The 17,046-nt window shown below is 42.8% G+C and overlaps 1 protein-coding gene across 1 annotated transcript in view; it reads right to left on the reverse strand.

Moving 5' to 3' along the window:
- Positions 1 to 4,297: 4,297 nt before the first annotated feature.
- Positions 4,298 to 17,046, reverse strand: part of ANKFN1 (ankyrin repeat and fibronectin type III domain containing 1) — a 288,330-nt gene continuing 275,581 nt past the window's right edge. Inside the window, exon 17 of the mRNA XM_069953139.1 lies at positions 4,298 to 5,097. Coding sequence (XP_069809240.1) covers positions 4,298 to 5,097 — 800 coding nt within the window. The remainder of the gene's footprint in view (positions 5,098 to 17,046) is intronic.

The raw sequence follows: 17,046 nt of genomic DNA on the forward strand, positions 1-17,046 counted from the left end.
CGATCTGCTCATTAAACCTGCCTGTGCAGGCTCAGTGTAGCAGATCGCCGATCGGACCGCACGGAGGAAGGTGAGAGACCTCCGGCGGTCCGTTTCAACGATCGGGACCCCCGCAGTCACACTACGGGGGTCCCGATCGGTAAGTGACAGGGGACTCCCCCTGTCACTTACACTTAAACGCCGCGGTCGCGCCGCGATCCGGCATTTAAGGGGTTAGTGACACGCGGCAGCGCGATCGCTGCAGCGTGTCATTACCGGTGAGGTCCCTGCTGCTGTTTGCAGCCGGCCCCCACCTGCTATGAAGCGCGCTCCGCTCCGGAGCACGCTTCATAGCGGGAGAAACACCTAGGACGTAAGGTTATGTCATGGGTCGTCTGGGGACAGACTTCCATGACGTAACCCTACGTCCAGGGTCGTCTAGGGGTTAAGGACCTCCATACAGTCTAGCTACATTATTTCTGTATGTTTATCTGTAGGTCACAAATGTTATGTATAGTGTTGAGCAGACTTGCCAAACTGTTTAGGGTTGGCAACATTCTGCAAACCCAAATGCTCGGCATTTGACTCCCAGGGGCTGGAGAAGTTGAAAGCTGCCCTAGGAAAGCCTAGAAAATATGGATACAGCCACGTACTTCTGTCAGCTCTAGAACGACAACCAACTTCTCTGTGCCGAGCGTTCGGGTTTGGAGAGCGTTGCTGAACCTGAACAGTTCAGGAAGTCTGCTGAACACTAGTTATGATGCTCCTTTCATCTTCACCTGTCATGTCCTTGGCCTCCGTCCCCCATAGAACTCCTCAGTCCCTTAACAAGACACTAACAAAATAGACTCTTCATCTTGGAGAACAATTCACCTGAAGTTTGAAAACGAATATTGTGCAAGACTTAAGGCCTTATTACACAAAACGATTATCGTCCGTATTTGTCCTATATTGGCCATTATGGCCGATAATTGTCTTGTGTAATATAAGGCAACGATCAGCCACCATAAACGATGTTGACTGATTGTTGCAGTCGTTTGTCTTTCAACATGTTGAAAGACAAACGACTAATATAGCAACAATGCTGAAGTGGCTCTGCGGAATAGGAGCGGTGGCAGCAGACCGCTTCTATCTGCTATGGGCTGCCCGGACGATCTAGCGATCACCCGTGCAGCCCCCCCGCAGCTCCCCACGTCCCCCTCTGCACTCACCCACTAGCTGCCACCATGTGTAATAGCCCAACTTTACAAGTTGGTAATCAGCTGAAAAATGTATTAAAAAAATATTTTTCAGATGGGAGATTGTTCACATGATTTGAGGATATAGCTTCAGAATTTTCAAAATTCTACTAGTATCTATATCATTTATGCCCCTTAATGATCCCCCTGACCCTCAAGACTATAACTATTTTACTAGCTCCTTTTTAGACTCCCTCTCCTTACCACCATGTGTCTCCCACCTAACAATCTTCTAACCTATAACTTTAGATTAAATATTCTCCACTATACCCACTGACAACACCCATGGACTGGATGGATTCACCATCTCTTAATAGAAGAAATTCAAATCTATGTTGCTTCGCTACTTCTCTCCCCACTGAAATGCCTTCCTCCAAGCCTCCCCTTTACCCAGCTATGCTTCCTAACTCAACACCTTGGTAAAATGGTGAGCACTCTATTGCCATTCCTTATTGGGCCCAAATAATGTCTTTAAGAGATGGCAATACACCTTCAAAACTGAGGTATAAAAAGCAGGCCTTAATAAACCTTCCTCAACATGTTTCACACTTTATTTAGAAATATAGAATGCCTTCAAGTTCCTAAAAATAGATGTACACACAATGTTTTCAGTTTTTGAAGCAAGTGTTTAGGTATGTCCAGGCTTACCTAGTTTATCCTAGAGCTGCTCAGACAGCAAGCAACGTTGAGGATCATGCTTGTTTGGAAATAGCTTTCTAAAATGAATCCAAGCAGTCTGCACTATAGAGATATTTAATTATTGATTGAAATAAATACATGGCAGTTATATTTAGAAGTCTATATCCTAGAAACGCTGCCTATATAAGCTTATGCATAAATACAGCCTGTACCAGTCATAAATGACTTGTCTTGTACTCTAGTTAGTGGTCTGAAATAGTTTGTACAGAAATTGCACTGGAAGGGGGTTTATCTCAGGTTATTTTACAGCTCAGGTCTTATGTAAAGAAAAAATAACAACCTGTAAGTATTATTGCTATTAACTCTACTTAAACTATGCTTCTATTTTCCACCGTCACTTGTGTACTTTAAGAAACACTCTAAAGTATGTTGGTTTGAAATGCAATGCAATGCAAACACCTCAACTCAAAAAAACATTTTTTTTCCACTCATGCAGTCCTTAAAAACTTTTATGCTCATTATTTTGTCATTTACTATGTTCTAATATTAAGCCATTACTTATTCACAGTGTCTGAAAATGTATATATTTATTGCTAATTTAATTTAAGGAGTGTCTTCCTTTAAAATAATTTTATGTCACTTTGGTTCTTTTAAAGGGGGTTTCCAATTAAAATCTATGGAGCCACCCGAGAGAGCTGGGTACAGCACTCTGCTCTTTCTGCCTGCTCCATAGAGAATGAATAAATCCACGAGTCACACGCTGACCCGAAGTTTTATTAAAAATTAAAGTGCTGTGGGACTATCTGGAGATTGCTGGGGGGCACAGTGGTCGGATCTTGTGGATAAGGGACAATTAAAGTTTTAATTCGAAAACCCCTTTAAGACAAAAAAGAATAGTTTTACTGCTAGAACTCTTCAAAATCAGTTGTAATCTGTGGAAAGATCCAGCAGCAATTAAGCTAATCAGTGGCCACAGTGGTTTCCTGCCTCTGATTGGTTGACTGGGAAGGTTCTTGTGTGACACAGACACAAGGAAGTACAGCACAGCAGGGGACTACAACAGAGATGGTGACAGGGGTGTAAGACGAGTGAGTATAAGGTTTTTTTTTATACATATCGCTTTGTTGGTTGTTCCGATCAGTGAAACAAACGAGTGCCAATCAGCGACACATTTATGGCTGGGCTGCACAAACGATCCTTGTATTGCTCGTGCAGCCCTGGAAATGAACAGATATGTACATAACTGTGCTGTCAGTTTCCAGATTACAGGCAGTGTATCCAGAGATGTTTGTGATCCGGCAACCAGCTGTCCAGTCCTCCGGACACATCCTTATGCTCCACTTCCTCAGGCTGTCAATCATTCTGGAGGAAGTGGCATTTTGAAGATATGGCAGTGGCTGAGGATGGGAGAAAAGTATACCAGATCACAAGCAGCGCTGATGGTAAGAATACACTCCTTATGATCTGGAACCTAACAGCATGGATTTATACATATCCTGTTATAACAGGAAGCACACATAACTCTGTTTACACAGGAAGATGTGCGACCAATAACACATTTTGAAGCAGGCTCAAAAGACACAATCACCTAAGGATCAGGCGTTTTCCCTCTCCTCACCTAATTGCTGTCACTTTTATTTAAGCTAATTATTGGCTAAAGGCGTGTTTCTAGCAATGTTCCTGGCCCTGTAAAAGGCCCTTAAGTTTTCTTTCTATTTTTGGGGGGGGCCCTGAACCCAGTTTAAAAGAAAAATAAATTCTCCAGAATACCCCTTAAAATACATTTTCTTATGCATAAAGACAAAATATATAAATAAATAAATAATGATAATTAATGATAAACATAAAGAATTAATTTAACATGAATAAAGTAAGTAAACAAAATGAAAAAAAAACACAGTATTTTATATATCCATGACAAAATATATAAATATATATGTTAAATAGTGTTGAGCAGACTTGTCAAACTGTTCAGGTTCAGCAACGTTCTCCAAACCCGAACATCCGGCATTTGACTCCCCGGTATGTTTGAAGAAGTTGGATTCTGCCCTAGGGAGTCCTGGAAAACATGGATAAAACCATAGGCTGTATCGATGTTTTACTTGCAGCCCTTGGGAGACAAATGTCAAGCACTCGGGATTTGGCAAGTTCAGCCAATCTGCTTAACACTACTCTTAAACAGTAATTTCTAAGTATTTCCAAAGAGCACTGAATTGGATTACCTATTGGCTGAAAAGTTGATGATAATTGGGTTTCACACACACCTCCTGTGCATCAAACGTTTAAAAGGAATTCTGTATATATAAAGTTACGAACACAAAACACAATAATACCAAGTTATGATGGGTTGGTTGATAGGCAGCAAGATGAAAAATGGGCGTGTAGGATTCTTAAAATTTGAACAAATGTTCCAAGTTTTGCTACAATTTGTCTCTTTGACATTACAATGTGCTGCTAAACACCTCGGGTAACTGCAAGTTGCTCTTCTCATCAGGGTCCAAATCTGGAGCAGCAATAATCTGCACGGAGGGCTCCTTGGCTGGAGAATGGGAACCCTCTATATTTAAGGTCCACGTTTTACTCTCATCTTCCAATAAGCTCTGTTTGTAAGGCTCAACATAAATCCTGCGTACATTAGTCTTTGTTTCACTGTACTTGCATTTGCTATCTTCTGGCAAACTTGCAGTATGAGGTAAAAAAGTGCTTCTAGGGCTATTCACCGGTATTGGGATATGTTGACCAGAGGTAGGCTCTTCATTGAAATCTACGGCTCTTGACTTGTGCTGTGTGTAAATGCCTTCAGACAGAGACAATGACTGAGATTCACTATGCACCCGAAGCCAGCGGTGATGACGACTAAAGTAGCTGCAATGCTGATGTTTCCCAGACCTCTTTTTGCCTAAAAGACTTAAGTGCTGCTTGGAGTTGGATGTTTTCTCTGTGGTTTTTGATGGGAAACCCATTACTGAGAGGTTTTCCATATATCTAGAACACAACTCTGTATTGGGATCTAAAGCACTGCACTCTTCTTTCAGAGTCAGACAAGGCTTCATATCATGGACTTGGAGAACGTCAGGTGCACTTCCGCTGAGGCCAGAAAGAGCTTGCTGAGAGATGTCCTGGGAAGATGAATACACCAAGTCTAGTTCACGAGGACTCAGGGCATCACTAGAATCGTAATCGCTGTCTGTAGGGAGAAACACCTCGGAGCAGCCTTCTTCATCAGAGCATGTTTGAGAATCTGAAAAGTAGAGAGCAGAGTCCATTATTTCTAGTTATTATAATTATTTTATTATATTTTATATTATATTTTTATATTTATTTTTAAAGTGCCTTTGATTCCAGAGCGCTATACAACCAAAACTGGTTAAGAATCAAAACATTCCAAAATCAAAACACATTACATTAATCTTGTAAATGGCATACTGGTACGTAAGGAACGAGGACCCTGCCCGCCAGGGAATACAATCTACAAGGTAAGGGGAGGGAGACAGCTAAAAAATACTTGAAGTAAAATAAGCCTATTACAAGTCAGTGAATTAAAGTGAATACATAGCAGTGGTTCCTAAAGTGTGGCTCAGGGTGGGGGTGGGTTTGTCGCAAGCCAGTGAATGAAATGTTGTGCAGCTGTTGTGCTGCTGGCTACTATTGGCTCAGCAGCAAAAACGGAACTGCCCATTCCTTCTTCTGCCCATGGCTTACCCTGCTGTGGCTGTTGTGTCAATCAGCAGACCACTTTCGTCATTGGCTTTCACTTATTGAAAGTAAATTGAGAGCCTATGAAGAAAACTGGGGCCTGTATGTGCCAATTATTACAGGTTCCAAATCTAGAGGCAGTATACAGGGGGACAGGAATATAGAGGCAGTATACAGGGGGGCAGAAATATAGAGGCAGTATACAAAAGAATAGGAGTAGGGATGGTCCAAACCGCCGAGGTTCGGGTTAGTATAAACCAGAACGCTCGGCATCAGATTCCCGCTGTCTGCCCGCTCTGTGGAGCGGGTGGATACAGCGGGAGGACCGCCTGGAAAACTGGGATACAGCCTATGGCTATGGCTGTATCCCAGTTTTCCAGGCGGTCCTCCCGCTGTATCCACCCTCTCCACGGAGAGGGCAGACAGCGGGAATCATTGCCGAGCGTTCGGGTTCGTACGAACCCGAACCAAACTCGGTTCGGACCATCCCTAAATAGGAGTATAGCGGAAGTATACAGGGAGACACAAAAAGACACTATATACAAGAGCATGGAGACAATGTACAGGAGGACAAAACAATACACTATATAAAAGGGGTATAGATGCAGTCTACAGAAAGACAGGTGTATGGAGGCAGTATGCAGGTGGGCAAAAAAAAACAAAAACATATAAGGCCGGGTTCACACTAAAAAACAGTTGTAATTGCGCAAAAAAATGGGCGTTCTTTGTGAAATAACGGCCGTTGTTTGCGCAATTACGGCTGTTGTTATGAAATACGTCAGTGTTTTTTACATACTGTGAACATAGCCTAAAGGAGTATAGAGGCAGCATACAAAAAAAATAGATGCTGCATATAGGAGCATAAAGGTATCAGACAGGGGGACAGGAGTATAGAATGGACAGGGAAACCAAATGATGTTCGATCGATGGTCATCGATGTTTGTTTGGTAATTTGGTGAGTTCCATCACCCCAGCCAATTATCTTCAATGAGATCATTATCATGTGCCACTGCACAATGGATATAGGTCATCAATGTAAAAATCCTGGAAAACCCCTTTAATGGGTACCTGTCACTATACACTGCCATATCCTCTGCTATATGTTTGGCTTGGAGAAATGCAGATTATGCTGGGGGATCAGGCTATTGGAGTAACACTTTACTTTTTCACCTACAGGGATGGTTGGGGGTCATTTTTTGTACTGGTGTAAATGGAAATTTTGAATAATTTTTTTTCTGATATATAATACATAAAATCAGCAATCTTGGTGTATTTCCTCCTCATTTACGCTGTTCACCATGTGGGAACAATATTATAACTAGAGATGAGCGAACCTCGAGCATGCTCAAGTCCATCCGAACCCGATCGTTCGGCATTTGATTAGCGGTGGCTACTGAACTTGGATAAAACTCTAAGCATGTCTGGAAAACATGGATGCAGCCAATGACTGGATCCATGTTTTCTACATAGCCTTAGGGCTTTATCCAACTTCAGCAGCCACCGCTAATCAAATGCCAAACATTCGGGTTCAGATGGACTTGAGCATGCTCGAGGTTCGCTCATCTCTAATTATAACATTTTTAATATTATGGATCAGTATCATCGGTGTTATGCACATAGAGTCTGCCTGAGGCTGATCCGAAAGGATGAAGGTAAAAATTCTTCCTCCGTCTGTCAGGGAGACTGATTGGGTCTGCTGCAAGTCCTTATCAGTCAGTGACAGGTACTGTGTTTGTCACCGACTCCTTTAAATGTCACAATCGCTATAGATTGCAATGTTTAAAGTGTTAAAGGCAGAAAGCTGTGTGATTGTGGCTGCCTGGCTCCTGGCACATTATACCAGGAACATATATATATATATATATATATATAGAAAAGTCTGCTTTCCTCCCAGAAACAGCATCAATTTAGTTATTGGGCCATCTCCTATTGCAGTTTAACTGAAGTGCAACGCCAGAGAAAGGCCACTGACAGTGGTGGAGCTGTTTTTCAATCTCGTATAAGCCTATGAATATAATAGGAGCAGTAGGACAGTATCTGATAAAATACATCTATATTAAAAAAGCGAGCAACCACAGCAAACTAAATCAATGTTTACTGCCAGCAACAACTGACTATATTCAATGGATAACACGGAAGAGCTGACAACAGAGAAGGTACTTTGCTTGTAATAGACAAATTCCTATACAGCATGTTTAAATTTGTCGCCCCTTGCTAAGTGATCCATTGAGAACATTCCTATTAAGACATCCTAAATCAGGAAGAGCCCTTATTTATTTTTTTGGCTTCATTTACTTCCTGTGTTTGTACTTTGCAAACCTCCCTTTAGTATCTGTAGAAGAGTGGGGGCAGTATTGGTTTCATCAGTAGCACTCTGCAGCACCAACCCTGGGGAGACGTTCCTTTCAATCCTCCATTTAATTGCCAACACCACAAATCTCGACCTCAGTAATCAGGCATAGTTCCCTTGTTTTGTCCTCTCTCGCTGCCTTTGAAAGAGATTTGCACCCCTTCAATGCCGGTGGAGACTGTGATGCTCATTTTTTTTTCTTTATAAGGGTGTTTATGTCACAGACAATCTGCCACACTGGTGTTACTTGCACATTGCTAGTATATTATAGTTTCCTACCTTCTGTCTCCTGTCTAGTCTTAGTTATGTCTGCAAAGGATTCTGCTTTGTTTGATGAAGCTAATCTTTTCATGCCAGGGTTATGATGAAGAGAGAACGGTATTCAGGATTATGCCACTTTCTTTAAATAGAGAAGGAGCCACGTGCCTTTGTATGACTGACATTTTAGGGCTAGGAACGTAGGTACTGTAATACTTCAAACCCAGTTCAGACATATGTTTTTTACTAAGATTATACATTTAAACAAATTAAATGTGCTTTTGTAACCATATATGATTTATTCAGGTTGCACGTTGCTCTATTTGACGTCAAACTTCTCAGTAGACAGCAGTGATCACTGAATGTTTAATACAATGTTAAAAACCTCCAGAAATTATATATTTTACTGTACGCTGAAAGAAGGGCAAACTTGTATGTCTGCTTTTTATGATAATAGCAAATGCTTAAGATTAAAAATAAAAAGTGAAAATAGAAGCACACAGCACCCCCCATTCTCACCCTGGCCCCCCTTGTTCCACAGAGCTAACGGGCCATGTATACTTGTTTTTTTCGCCAGCAGGGGATCCATGGGGCAACATACAGTTTTTTGCTATGTGATGTGGCCCCATGAATCCTACCTACACCTTGGCAGTACAATGAACTGAACACACACATGTACATTAGGTAGAGAGAGATAGGTAAAGGCAGGGAGAGAGAAGGTTGATTAGCTATCAGGGAAAGTGTAAGGAAAGTAGTAGTGTAAGCTGTGTAAAAGTGAAATTGCTCCTGCACATGCTGTCCACCACTGTTCCCAAATCCCCTGGGTGAATTTAAAGCGATTCTGTACCCACAATCTGACTCCCAAACCCCTTGTACCTTTGGATAGCTGCTTTTAATCCAAGATCTGTCCTGGGGTCCGTTCGGCAGGGGATGCAGTTATTGTTTTAAAAACAACTTTTAATCCTACAGCACTGTGTCTAACGGCCGGGGCTTACATTTATATATGCATTAGGGTGGCACACCGCTCCTTACCTCCTCCCCACCCTCCTCAGCATTCAGTATGATCCAGGAACATTTACTACTGTTTCAGCTTTGCACAGGTATCTTAACGATTCAGCCTGTGTTCATTATGCACAAAGCTGGGGAATAGGAAGCAATCTGCCTGGAGCATTCCTAATCATGAGGAGGGTGGGGAGGAAGGACAGAGAGGTTGTGCTAGCCTAATGCATGTAAACCCCGGCCGTTAGACACAGCGCTGCAAGTTTAAAAGTTGTTTTTAAAACAATAACTGCATCACCTGCCGAACGGACCCCAGGACAGATCTTGGATTAAAAGCAGCTATCTGAAGCTACAAGTGGTTTGGGGGGGACAGATTGTGGGTACAGAGTCACTTTAAGCCTGTGAATCACCTGTCTGGTTATACCTTTAGACCTTTCGTAAAACTGTATCTGGCAACATAATAACTGCCATTGTAAGGCTATGTTCCCACAATGTCACTGTTATTTGGTCTCAAACAGGCAAAAAAACAAACAAAAAAAAAACCCAAAAAAACTTTGTGATCAGTGATCCACCTCTGCTGGGTGAGTTATCTGTCAGGTTATATCTTTATTCCTTTAATAAAACTGCATCTGGCAGCATAATAACTGCCACTGCATGTTAGTGATCCACTGCTGCTGGGTTAATAATACTCTTATCTCAGTATAGATACTGTAGTCCATGCAAGTCAAGATTGTGTATTCAAACTCAAAGCTTTAATGGGCACTGCCGATGTAACCTTCAAAATCTAAATTAACAGGGGATGTGAAAAATGCATGTCTGAAATTTACATAATTTTTTTTTAGGTATCATGCTTTAAAACACAGCTATGCTTAGGGTACTATTACACGCAACGATAATCGGCCGAATCAGCCCTATCTGGACAATTATCGTTTTGTGTAATAAACACTGTTTGGCAAAGACCGCGCATCGATACGTGTAATAGCGGTGCGCGGCCGGCGGCTGACGATTTGCAAAGTGCATACATTACCTATCCATGGTCCAGGGCTCCTTCTGCGCTCTGCTTCTCCTCCGGTCCCGCGCTCTGCAGCTTCAGAGCAGCCTGTCTTAGCTGACAGGCCGCTCAGCCAATCATTGCCAGTGATCGCCTTCACACCAGCAAAGTCCACTGCGGATCCAGTGTCATTCAATCCTATGACACTACATACTCGCAACGGGATTGACATCCCACTGCGAGTATGTAAATTAACCCCTTTGGCGGCCGGAGAGTAACTTACACTGACAGAGGCACCCATCACCCCGCCCGCACAGACCTCTGTTAGATCGTGCAGGCTCCCCTCCAGTGTGTTCAACTGGGAGAAGTTTCCCAGGATTGGATCCAGCTTTTCCTGGAATAATGGGAGGTATGGCAGGCTGACAGCCGGTGGCTTGATGAGCGGAGTGCAGATCAAATAAACGCTTCTCTTCATTTGGATCTGAGATTCGCTCATCTCTATGTAAAAGCATGCTACTCTACAGTATGTGACTGTTTTATTTGTGTATTCCCAGATACAACAGTAGATCTTACATTCATGTTCTAGAAATTGTGCATATTAAGACGGTAAAGGGGTACTTTGACATTAGATTAAAAAAAAATGTATCCATTTATTTTGTGTGTAGATAATTCTCTTCTCTACATTATCCTCTAACCACTGCCTGGCTGAGCAGCTGCTCAGCACTACAAATGTCAGAATGCATTGCTTTAGAGGCCCTACCACATCACTTCTGATAGTTCCCCACCCATTGCTGTTATAGAACATCTCAGTACACATCACACTGCTCTGCAGTTAGTTAATATGCAGCACCTGCTGTGTTTATTCATCACAAGACAGTATTTTTTTTCCTTTACTGCCAATGTTTTCTTCTATGGGCTTGTTTTCTCTTGGACCCCATCATATTTTTAATAGTTGGGGTTAGATTTGAGTGAACCTAACTTCCCGGACTGAGATATGTTCCAAACTTTGCAAAAGTTTGGCTAGTACACACCCACCTTAAAAATGGCGGCCGCACATTGCGACTGGGCGCCTATGCCAGGGGGGCCCGCCAGGCCCCCCTCGCCACTTTCTCCCCTGGACTCTCCACCCCAACACCTCCCTTACAGGCCTTCTGATAGTCCGAGGCCGCTGCACTGCTGGCAAAGCTAAGGGTCATAGCATACTGTCATCTGACTGGGCCTCCTAGTCAGATGACAGCAAGTACCAGCAGCCCCTGGCCCCTCCCCTTGACATATGTGCCTGTGGCTGTGCCGTACCTATACGGTGTCGGCTTGTGGGAGGGTCCTCGTCAGGCAGGCTCTGCACTTGAGAGGTACAATAGTGGATCGCACTGCTGCAATCCACCTCTCCTGTCCTCAGTAATGAAAGCCGGTGCCAGCAGAGCTGAGGCCCCGCCCCCTAGGCTGACATCACAACATCACTGTATTCAATGATTTTCACTTGCCTGCTGAATAGCCATGCTGTGATCCGGTCTGGGGGAGGGGCCTCAACCCTGCTGGCAGCGGCTTACACTACTGAGGAGAGGAGAGGTGGATTACAGCAGCAGGATAGTGAGTGTGGGAGCTGCATTCTCTCTGCTCCTTTCCTCTCTCTCTCTGCCTCTGCTAAGCCTCTGTTTCCTGTCACTGCTGGAAGTGACGAAAGATGCTGCTGAAGCGCCACTCCCCCCACTTGGTGGACTTCTATAGATGGGTAAGTATGTGTTTAATTAATTTTGAAGGAGTGTGGGCTTTTAACATGGGGATGCTACCTGTTTCAATGACTACCTATTGGGGTGCAGCAATAGGATTACCTGCTGGGGCATATTTACTAAATGGGGGATTAGATTAAGTGGGGTGCCATCTACATGAGAATACTGCCTATTGCTATGGCTACCTATTGGGGGGGGGGCACTATGGGATTACCTACTGGTGGATATCTACTATATGGGGATTAGATTAGGGGGGATATCATCTACATGGGGTATACTATTTATTGGGGGAACTACCAGGAAGAATTACATGAGGATGCCTGTATAAATGCACAGAAGGGCATGACTACTATAAGAAGGCACAGAAGGGCATGACTACTATAAGAAGGCACAGAAGGGCATGACTACTATAAGGACGCACGCACAGAAGGGCATGACTACTATAAGGACGCACAGAAGGGCATGACTACTATATGGATACACAGAGGGGTGCCCAACTACTATATGGATGCTCAAAAGGGCACCTAACTACCATATGGATGCTCAATGGGGCATCTAATTACTATATGGATGCACAATGGGGAATCTAATTACTATATGGATGCACAATGGGGCATCTAATTACTACATGGATGCACAGCGGGGCACCTTATTACTATATGGATGCAAAGTGGGGCACCTTATTACTACATGGATGCACAGCGGGGCACCTTATTATTACATGGATGCACAGCGGGGCACCTTATTACTGTATGGATGCACAGCGGGGAACCTTATTACTATATGGATGCAAAGCAGGGCACCTTATTACTATATAGATGCACAGCGGGACACCTTATTACTATATGGATGCACAGCGGGACACCTTATTACTATATGGATGCACAGCGGGGCACCTTATTACTATATGGATGCACAGCGGTGGCACCTTATTACTGTATGGATGCACAGCGGGGCACCTTATTACTATATGGATGCACAGCAGGGCACCTTATTACTATATAGATGCACAGCGGGGCACCTTATTACTATATGGATGCACAGCGGGGCACCTTATTACTATATGGATGCACAGCGGGGCACCTTATTACTATATGGATGCACAGCGGGGGCACCTTTTTACTATATGGGGACACTGAGAGGGTTTTACCACTATATGGATGCACAGCGGGGCACCTTGTTACTATATGGATGCACAGCGGGGTACCTTGTTACTATATGGGGACACAAAAGTGAAAAATGAACAGCTGCGATCAGAGAAGACATCACCTGTGAGTCACTGGATGTTACTGCATGGTGTGCAGAACCTTTGTACAGCTGGTATCTACCTAAATGGGTCAGTGTATGGGGATGATCCTGGTATTTGTACAGTGGATGTTATATAATAATGGTATGAGGATGGTAATGGTGGTGATGAAGGTGTTGTGATAATATTTGTTTCTTATATACTGGTATTATTGGTCTTGGTATATTAGATTTCAGTAATTGTATGGTGGTATTAGTCACTATATGTTTGTAATGATTGTGGTCACGGTGAGGTGATGATAGTTGTTTCTTATATACTGGTAATATTTTTCTTGGTTTAGTGATATGTACGGAGTGGTGATAAAATATATACAGTATATATATATATATATATATATATATATATATATTATATATATTTTTTTTTTTGTATACCCTATTAGTGTAACTATGCATAACTATGTGTTCTGATCTCCCACAAAGCATTCGGTGTACAATGCACCAAGAATCCGCCAATTACAACAGTTGCAAACACTACAACTCCCAGCTTCCAGCATTTACTGACAGTCTCCAGTCCTAACGTTATGCTGGAAGATGTAATACATTTGAACAGAAAATCTTGTGATAACCAATTAGCAATTAGCTCTGCCCCCATACACAGCCCTAGAGAAGAGCAGGAACCTGGAGAGGTGAGATTATCCCTAGAACTACAAACCCCATCATGCCCTGTTAACAGTCCATGATGGGAGTTGTAGTTTTGCAGTCTGTGGTTCTCCAGGTTGCAGAACTACAACAACCATCATGCCTTGCTGACAGTTTATGATGGGAATTGTAGTTGTGCAGTCTGTGGCTCTCCAGGTTGCACAACCACAACACCCATAATGCCTTGCTGACAGTTTATGATGGGAGTTATAGTTGTACAGTCTGTGTTCTCCAGGTTGCAGAAATACAACCTCCATAATGCCCTACTGACAGTTCATGATTGAAGTTGTAAGTTTGCAGCATGTGCCTCTCCAGGTTGCAGCACTACAACACCCATCATATCATACTGGCAGTTCATGATGGGAGTTATAGTTCTTCAGCTGGAGAGTCAAAGATTGGGAAACAATGATTAGAGAATGACACAGTACAGTCAATTAACTATAGGGGGCAGTGGCACAGTACATGAGGGGACATAGTGACAGTTTATTAGGACATGGTGGCAAATTTGGGGGCGTCACCATAGAGTAATTGTATATAACGCTTTTTGGCCTCTGACTGCGCCTGATTGGATGGGGGATGGGGGGGGGGCAAGGGGGAGCTAAAACCTTGCACCAGGGCCCATCAGCCTTTAGCTATGCCCCTGTGTAGAACCCTGGGTGCAAGACATTGTCCAAGGCAGCCCACTTTACCCAACTGCACTTCATTGAGCTGAAGATTTATTATCAGTAAATTTCCCCGTTGTTACTATACTATGGTATACCCAGCTATAAGGTTTTTGATGCATGGCATAGGTGGCACATGGCATTGGAAAGAAAATTTTGGGGAAGTCAATTCTTCCTGATCCCTCATGGAATTCAGACCACATATAATGTAAATTATTTGATGCTGCAGCCAATAAGTATAATGCAAGGCTGTCAAGGCCAATGATTGGTTGGACCATCACGTAAATTATATGCAATGTCATTATTGCAGTACCAGTGGGGAACTCCGGAGCAGTATAGGTGGAATCACATAGAATTAGTGGACGAGGAAAGGTTTTAATCCAAAGTCATTTTCAGCTCTTAAACAATTTACAGAAACCTGTACAACCCTTTAAGCCTGAAAAGGGTGGGTTGTTCCCTAATACTGAGGGGATATATAAAAAGGTGAAATGTCTTAATGATTACACCTTTTCACAATAGACTGACGGTATTGTTATGCATGATAAAAAAAAAATAAGCAATTTATTGAAAAGTAATTTCTTCATTGTAATCAATTAAATTATTTATTTAGTGTTCATAAAACATGGTGGCTTACTGCTAGTAACAGCACCACTTCTGTCCTCAGTTCAGGTATAGTTTTTTATCTCAGTTCCTTTGAAGTGAATGGAGCTGAATTGTAATAACACATACAACCTAAAGACAGGGGTGGTGCTGGTTGTGTTAGAAGTAACTCCATTCATTCTAATCCTGGATGACACCATTAAAGGGGTTATCCAGCGAAAATCTTTTCCTTTCAAATCAACTGGTGTCAGAAAACTATATAGATTTGTAATTTACACAGTGCTCTCTGCTGCCATCTCTGTCTGAGACAGGAACTGTCCAGAGCAGTAGCAAATCCCCATAGAAAACCTCTCATGCTCTGGACAGTTCCCGTCCCAGCCAGAGATGGCAGCAGAGAGCACTGTGTCAGACTGAAAAGAATACGCCACTTCCTGCAGGACATACAGCAGCAGATAAGCATGGGAAGAGTTGTGATTTTTTTTTTTCACATAGAAGTTACAAATCTATATAACTTTCTAAAACCAGTTGATTTGAAAGAAAAAGATTTTCACTGGATAACTCCTTTAAGTGAAGTGATTTTCATGAAGAACCACTAAAATCCATCTGTTTATGCCCCAAAGATAAAGTTTTAATGCACAGAACCATGCACCTTTATGCAAACCAGTCAAGTTTGTCAAGGAAATTATATTTTACTGGTGCAATTGTATCATTTATGTGCTGGAGATAAAGCTCACAGTCATTTTGTAGTTTTTTTTTATTTTACGTTAAAACTTTGGTGCACATAAGAGTTTCGAAAACGAGAAACTTTGAGATGCCTCTGTAGATTAAAGGGGTAATTTAGCGCTACAAAAACATGGCCACTTTTCCCCCTCTCTTGTCTCCAGTTCAGGTGTGGTTTGCAATTAAGCTTCATTTTCTTCAATGGAACTGAGTTTAAAGGACACCTGTCACCCCCCGTGCCGGGGTGACAGGCTCCCGACCCCTGTTAGATCCCCCTATACTTACGTGATCCCGCCGGGTCCTGCTTCCTGAGCCGGCCGGGTCCCGGAGATATCAGCTCCCGAAGCCCAGCGCGCGCGCTGACAGCAGAGTCAGATGCCCATAGAGAATGAATGGGGAGTCCGATGCTCCGTCATTCTCTATGGGCATCGGACTCATCTCTCAGCGCGCGCCGGGCTTCGGGCGCTGAAATCTCCGTGACCCGACCGCATCAGGACCCGGCGGGATCACGTAAGTATAGGGGGATCTAACAGGGGGTCGGGAGCCTGTCACCCCGGCACGGGGGGTGACAGGTCCTCTTTAAAGCCCCACCCAGACAAGAGAGGGGGAAAAGTGGTCATGTTTTTGTAGTGCTGGATAACCCCTTTAAGATTTACTAAGAGAAGGCAAAGTCGCAGAAAGCCAGGAATACTCAAAATCTCAAGAATACTCAAAATGTCACCAGCTCCTTCTGTGATGCCCATATTAACCCCTTAAGGACCGGGCCAATTTAGATTTTTTGCTCTTCCGTTTTTTTCTTCCTTGTACTTAAAATGCCATAGCACTTGTATTTTTTCACCTAGAAACCAACATGAACCCTTATTTTTTGCCCCACTAATTGTACTTTGCAATGACAGACTGAATTTTTTTCATAAAGTACACTGCAAAAGCAGAAAAAAAATAAATGTGTTGTTAAATTGAAAAACAAAAATGCATTTTGTTTATTTGGGGGGTATTTGTTTTTATGTCGTTCGCCCTGGGGTAAAACTGTCTTTTTATATATGTTCCTCAAGTCATTACGATGACAACAATATGTAACATGTATAACTTCTCTTTTATCTGATGGCTTGTAAAAAATTCAAACCATTGTTAACAATATATGTTTCTTAAAATCGCTCCATTCCAAGGCTTATAACGCTTTTATCTTTTGGTCTATGGGGCTGTGGGAGGTGTAATTTTTTGCGCCATGATGTGTTCT

The sequence above is a fragment of the Dendropsophus ebraccatus genome, chromosome 14 (genome assembly GCF_027789765.1).
Source record: "Dendropsophus ebraccatus isolate aDenEbr1 chromosome 14, aDenEbr1.pat, whole genome shotgun sequence".
Taxonomy (NCBI): domain Eukaryota; kingdom Metazoa; phylum Chordata; class Amphibia; order Anura; family Hylidae; genus Dendropsophus; species Dendropsophus ebraccatus.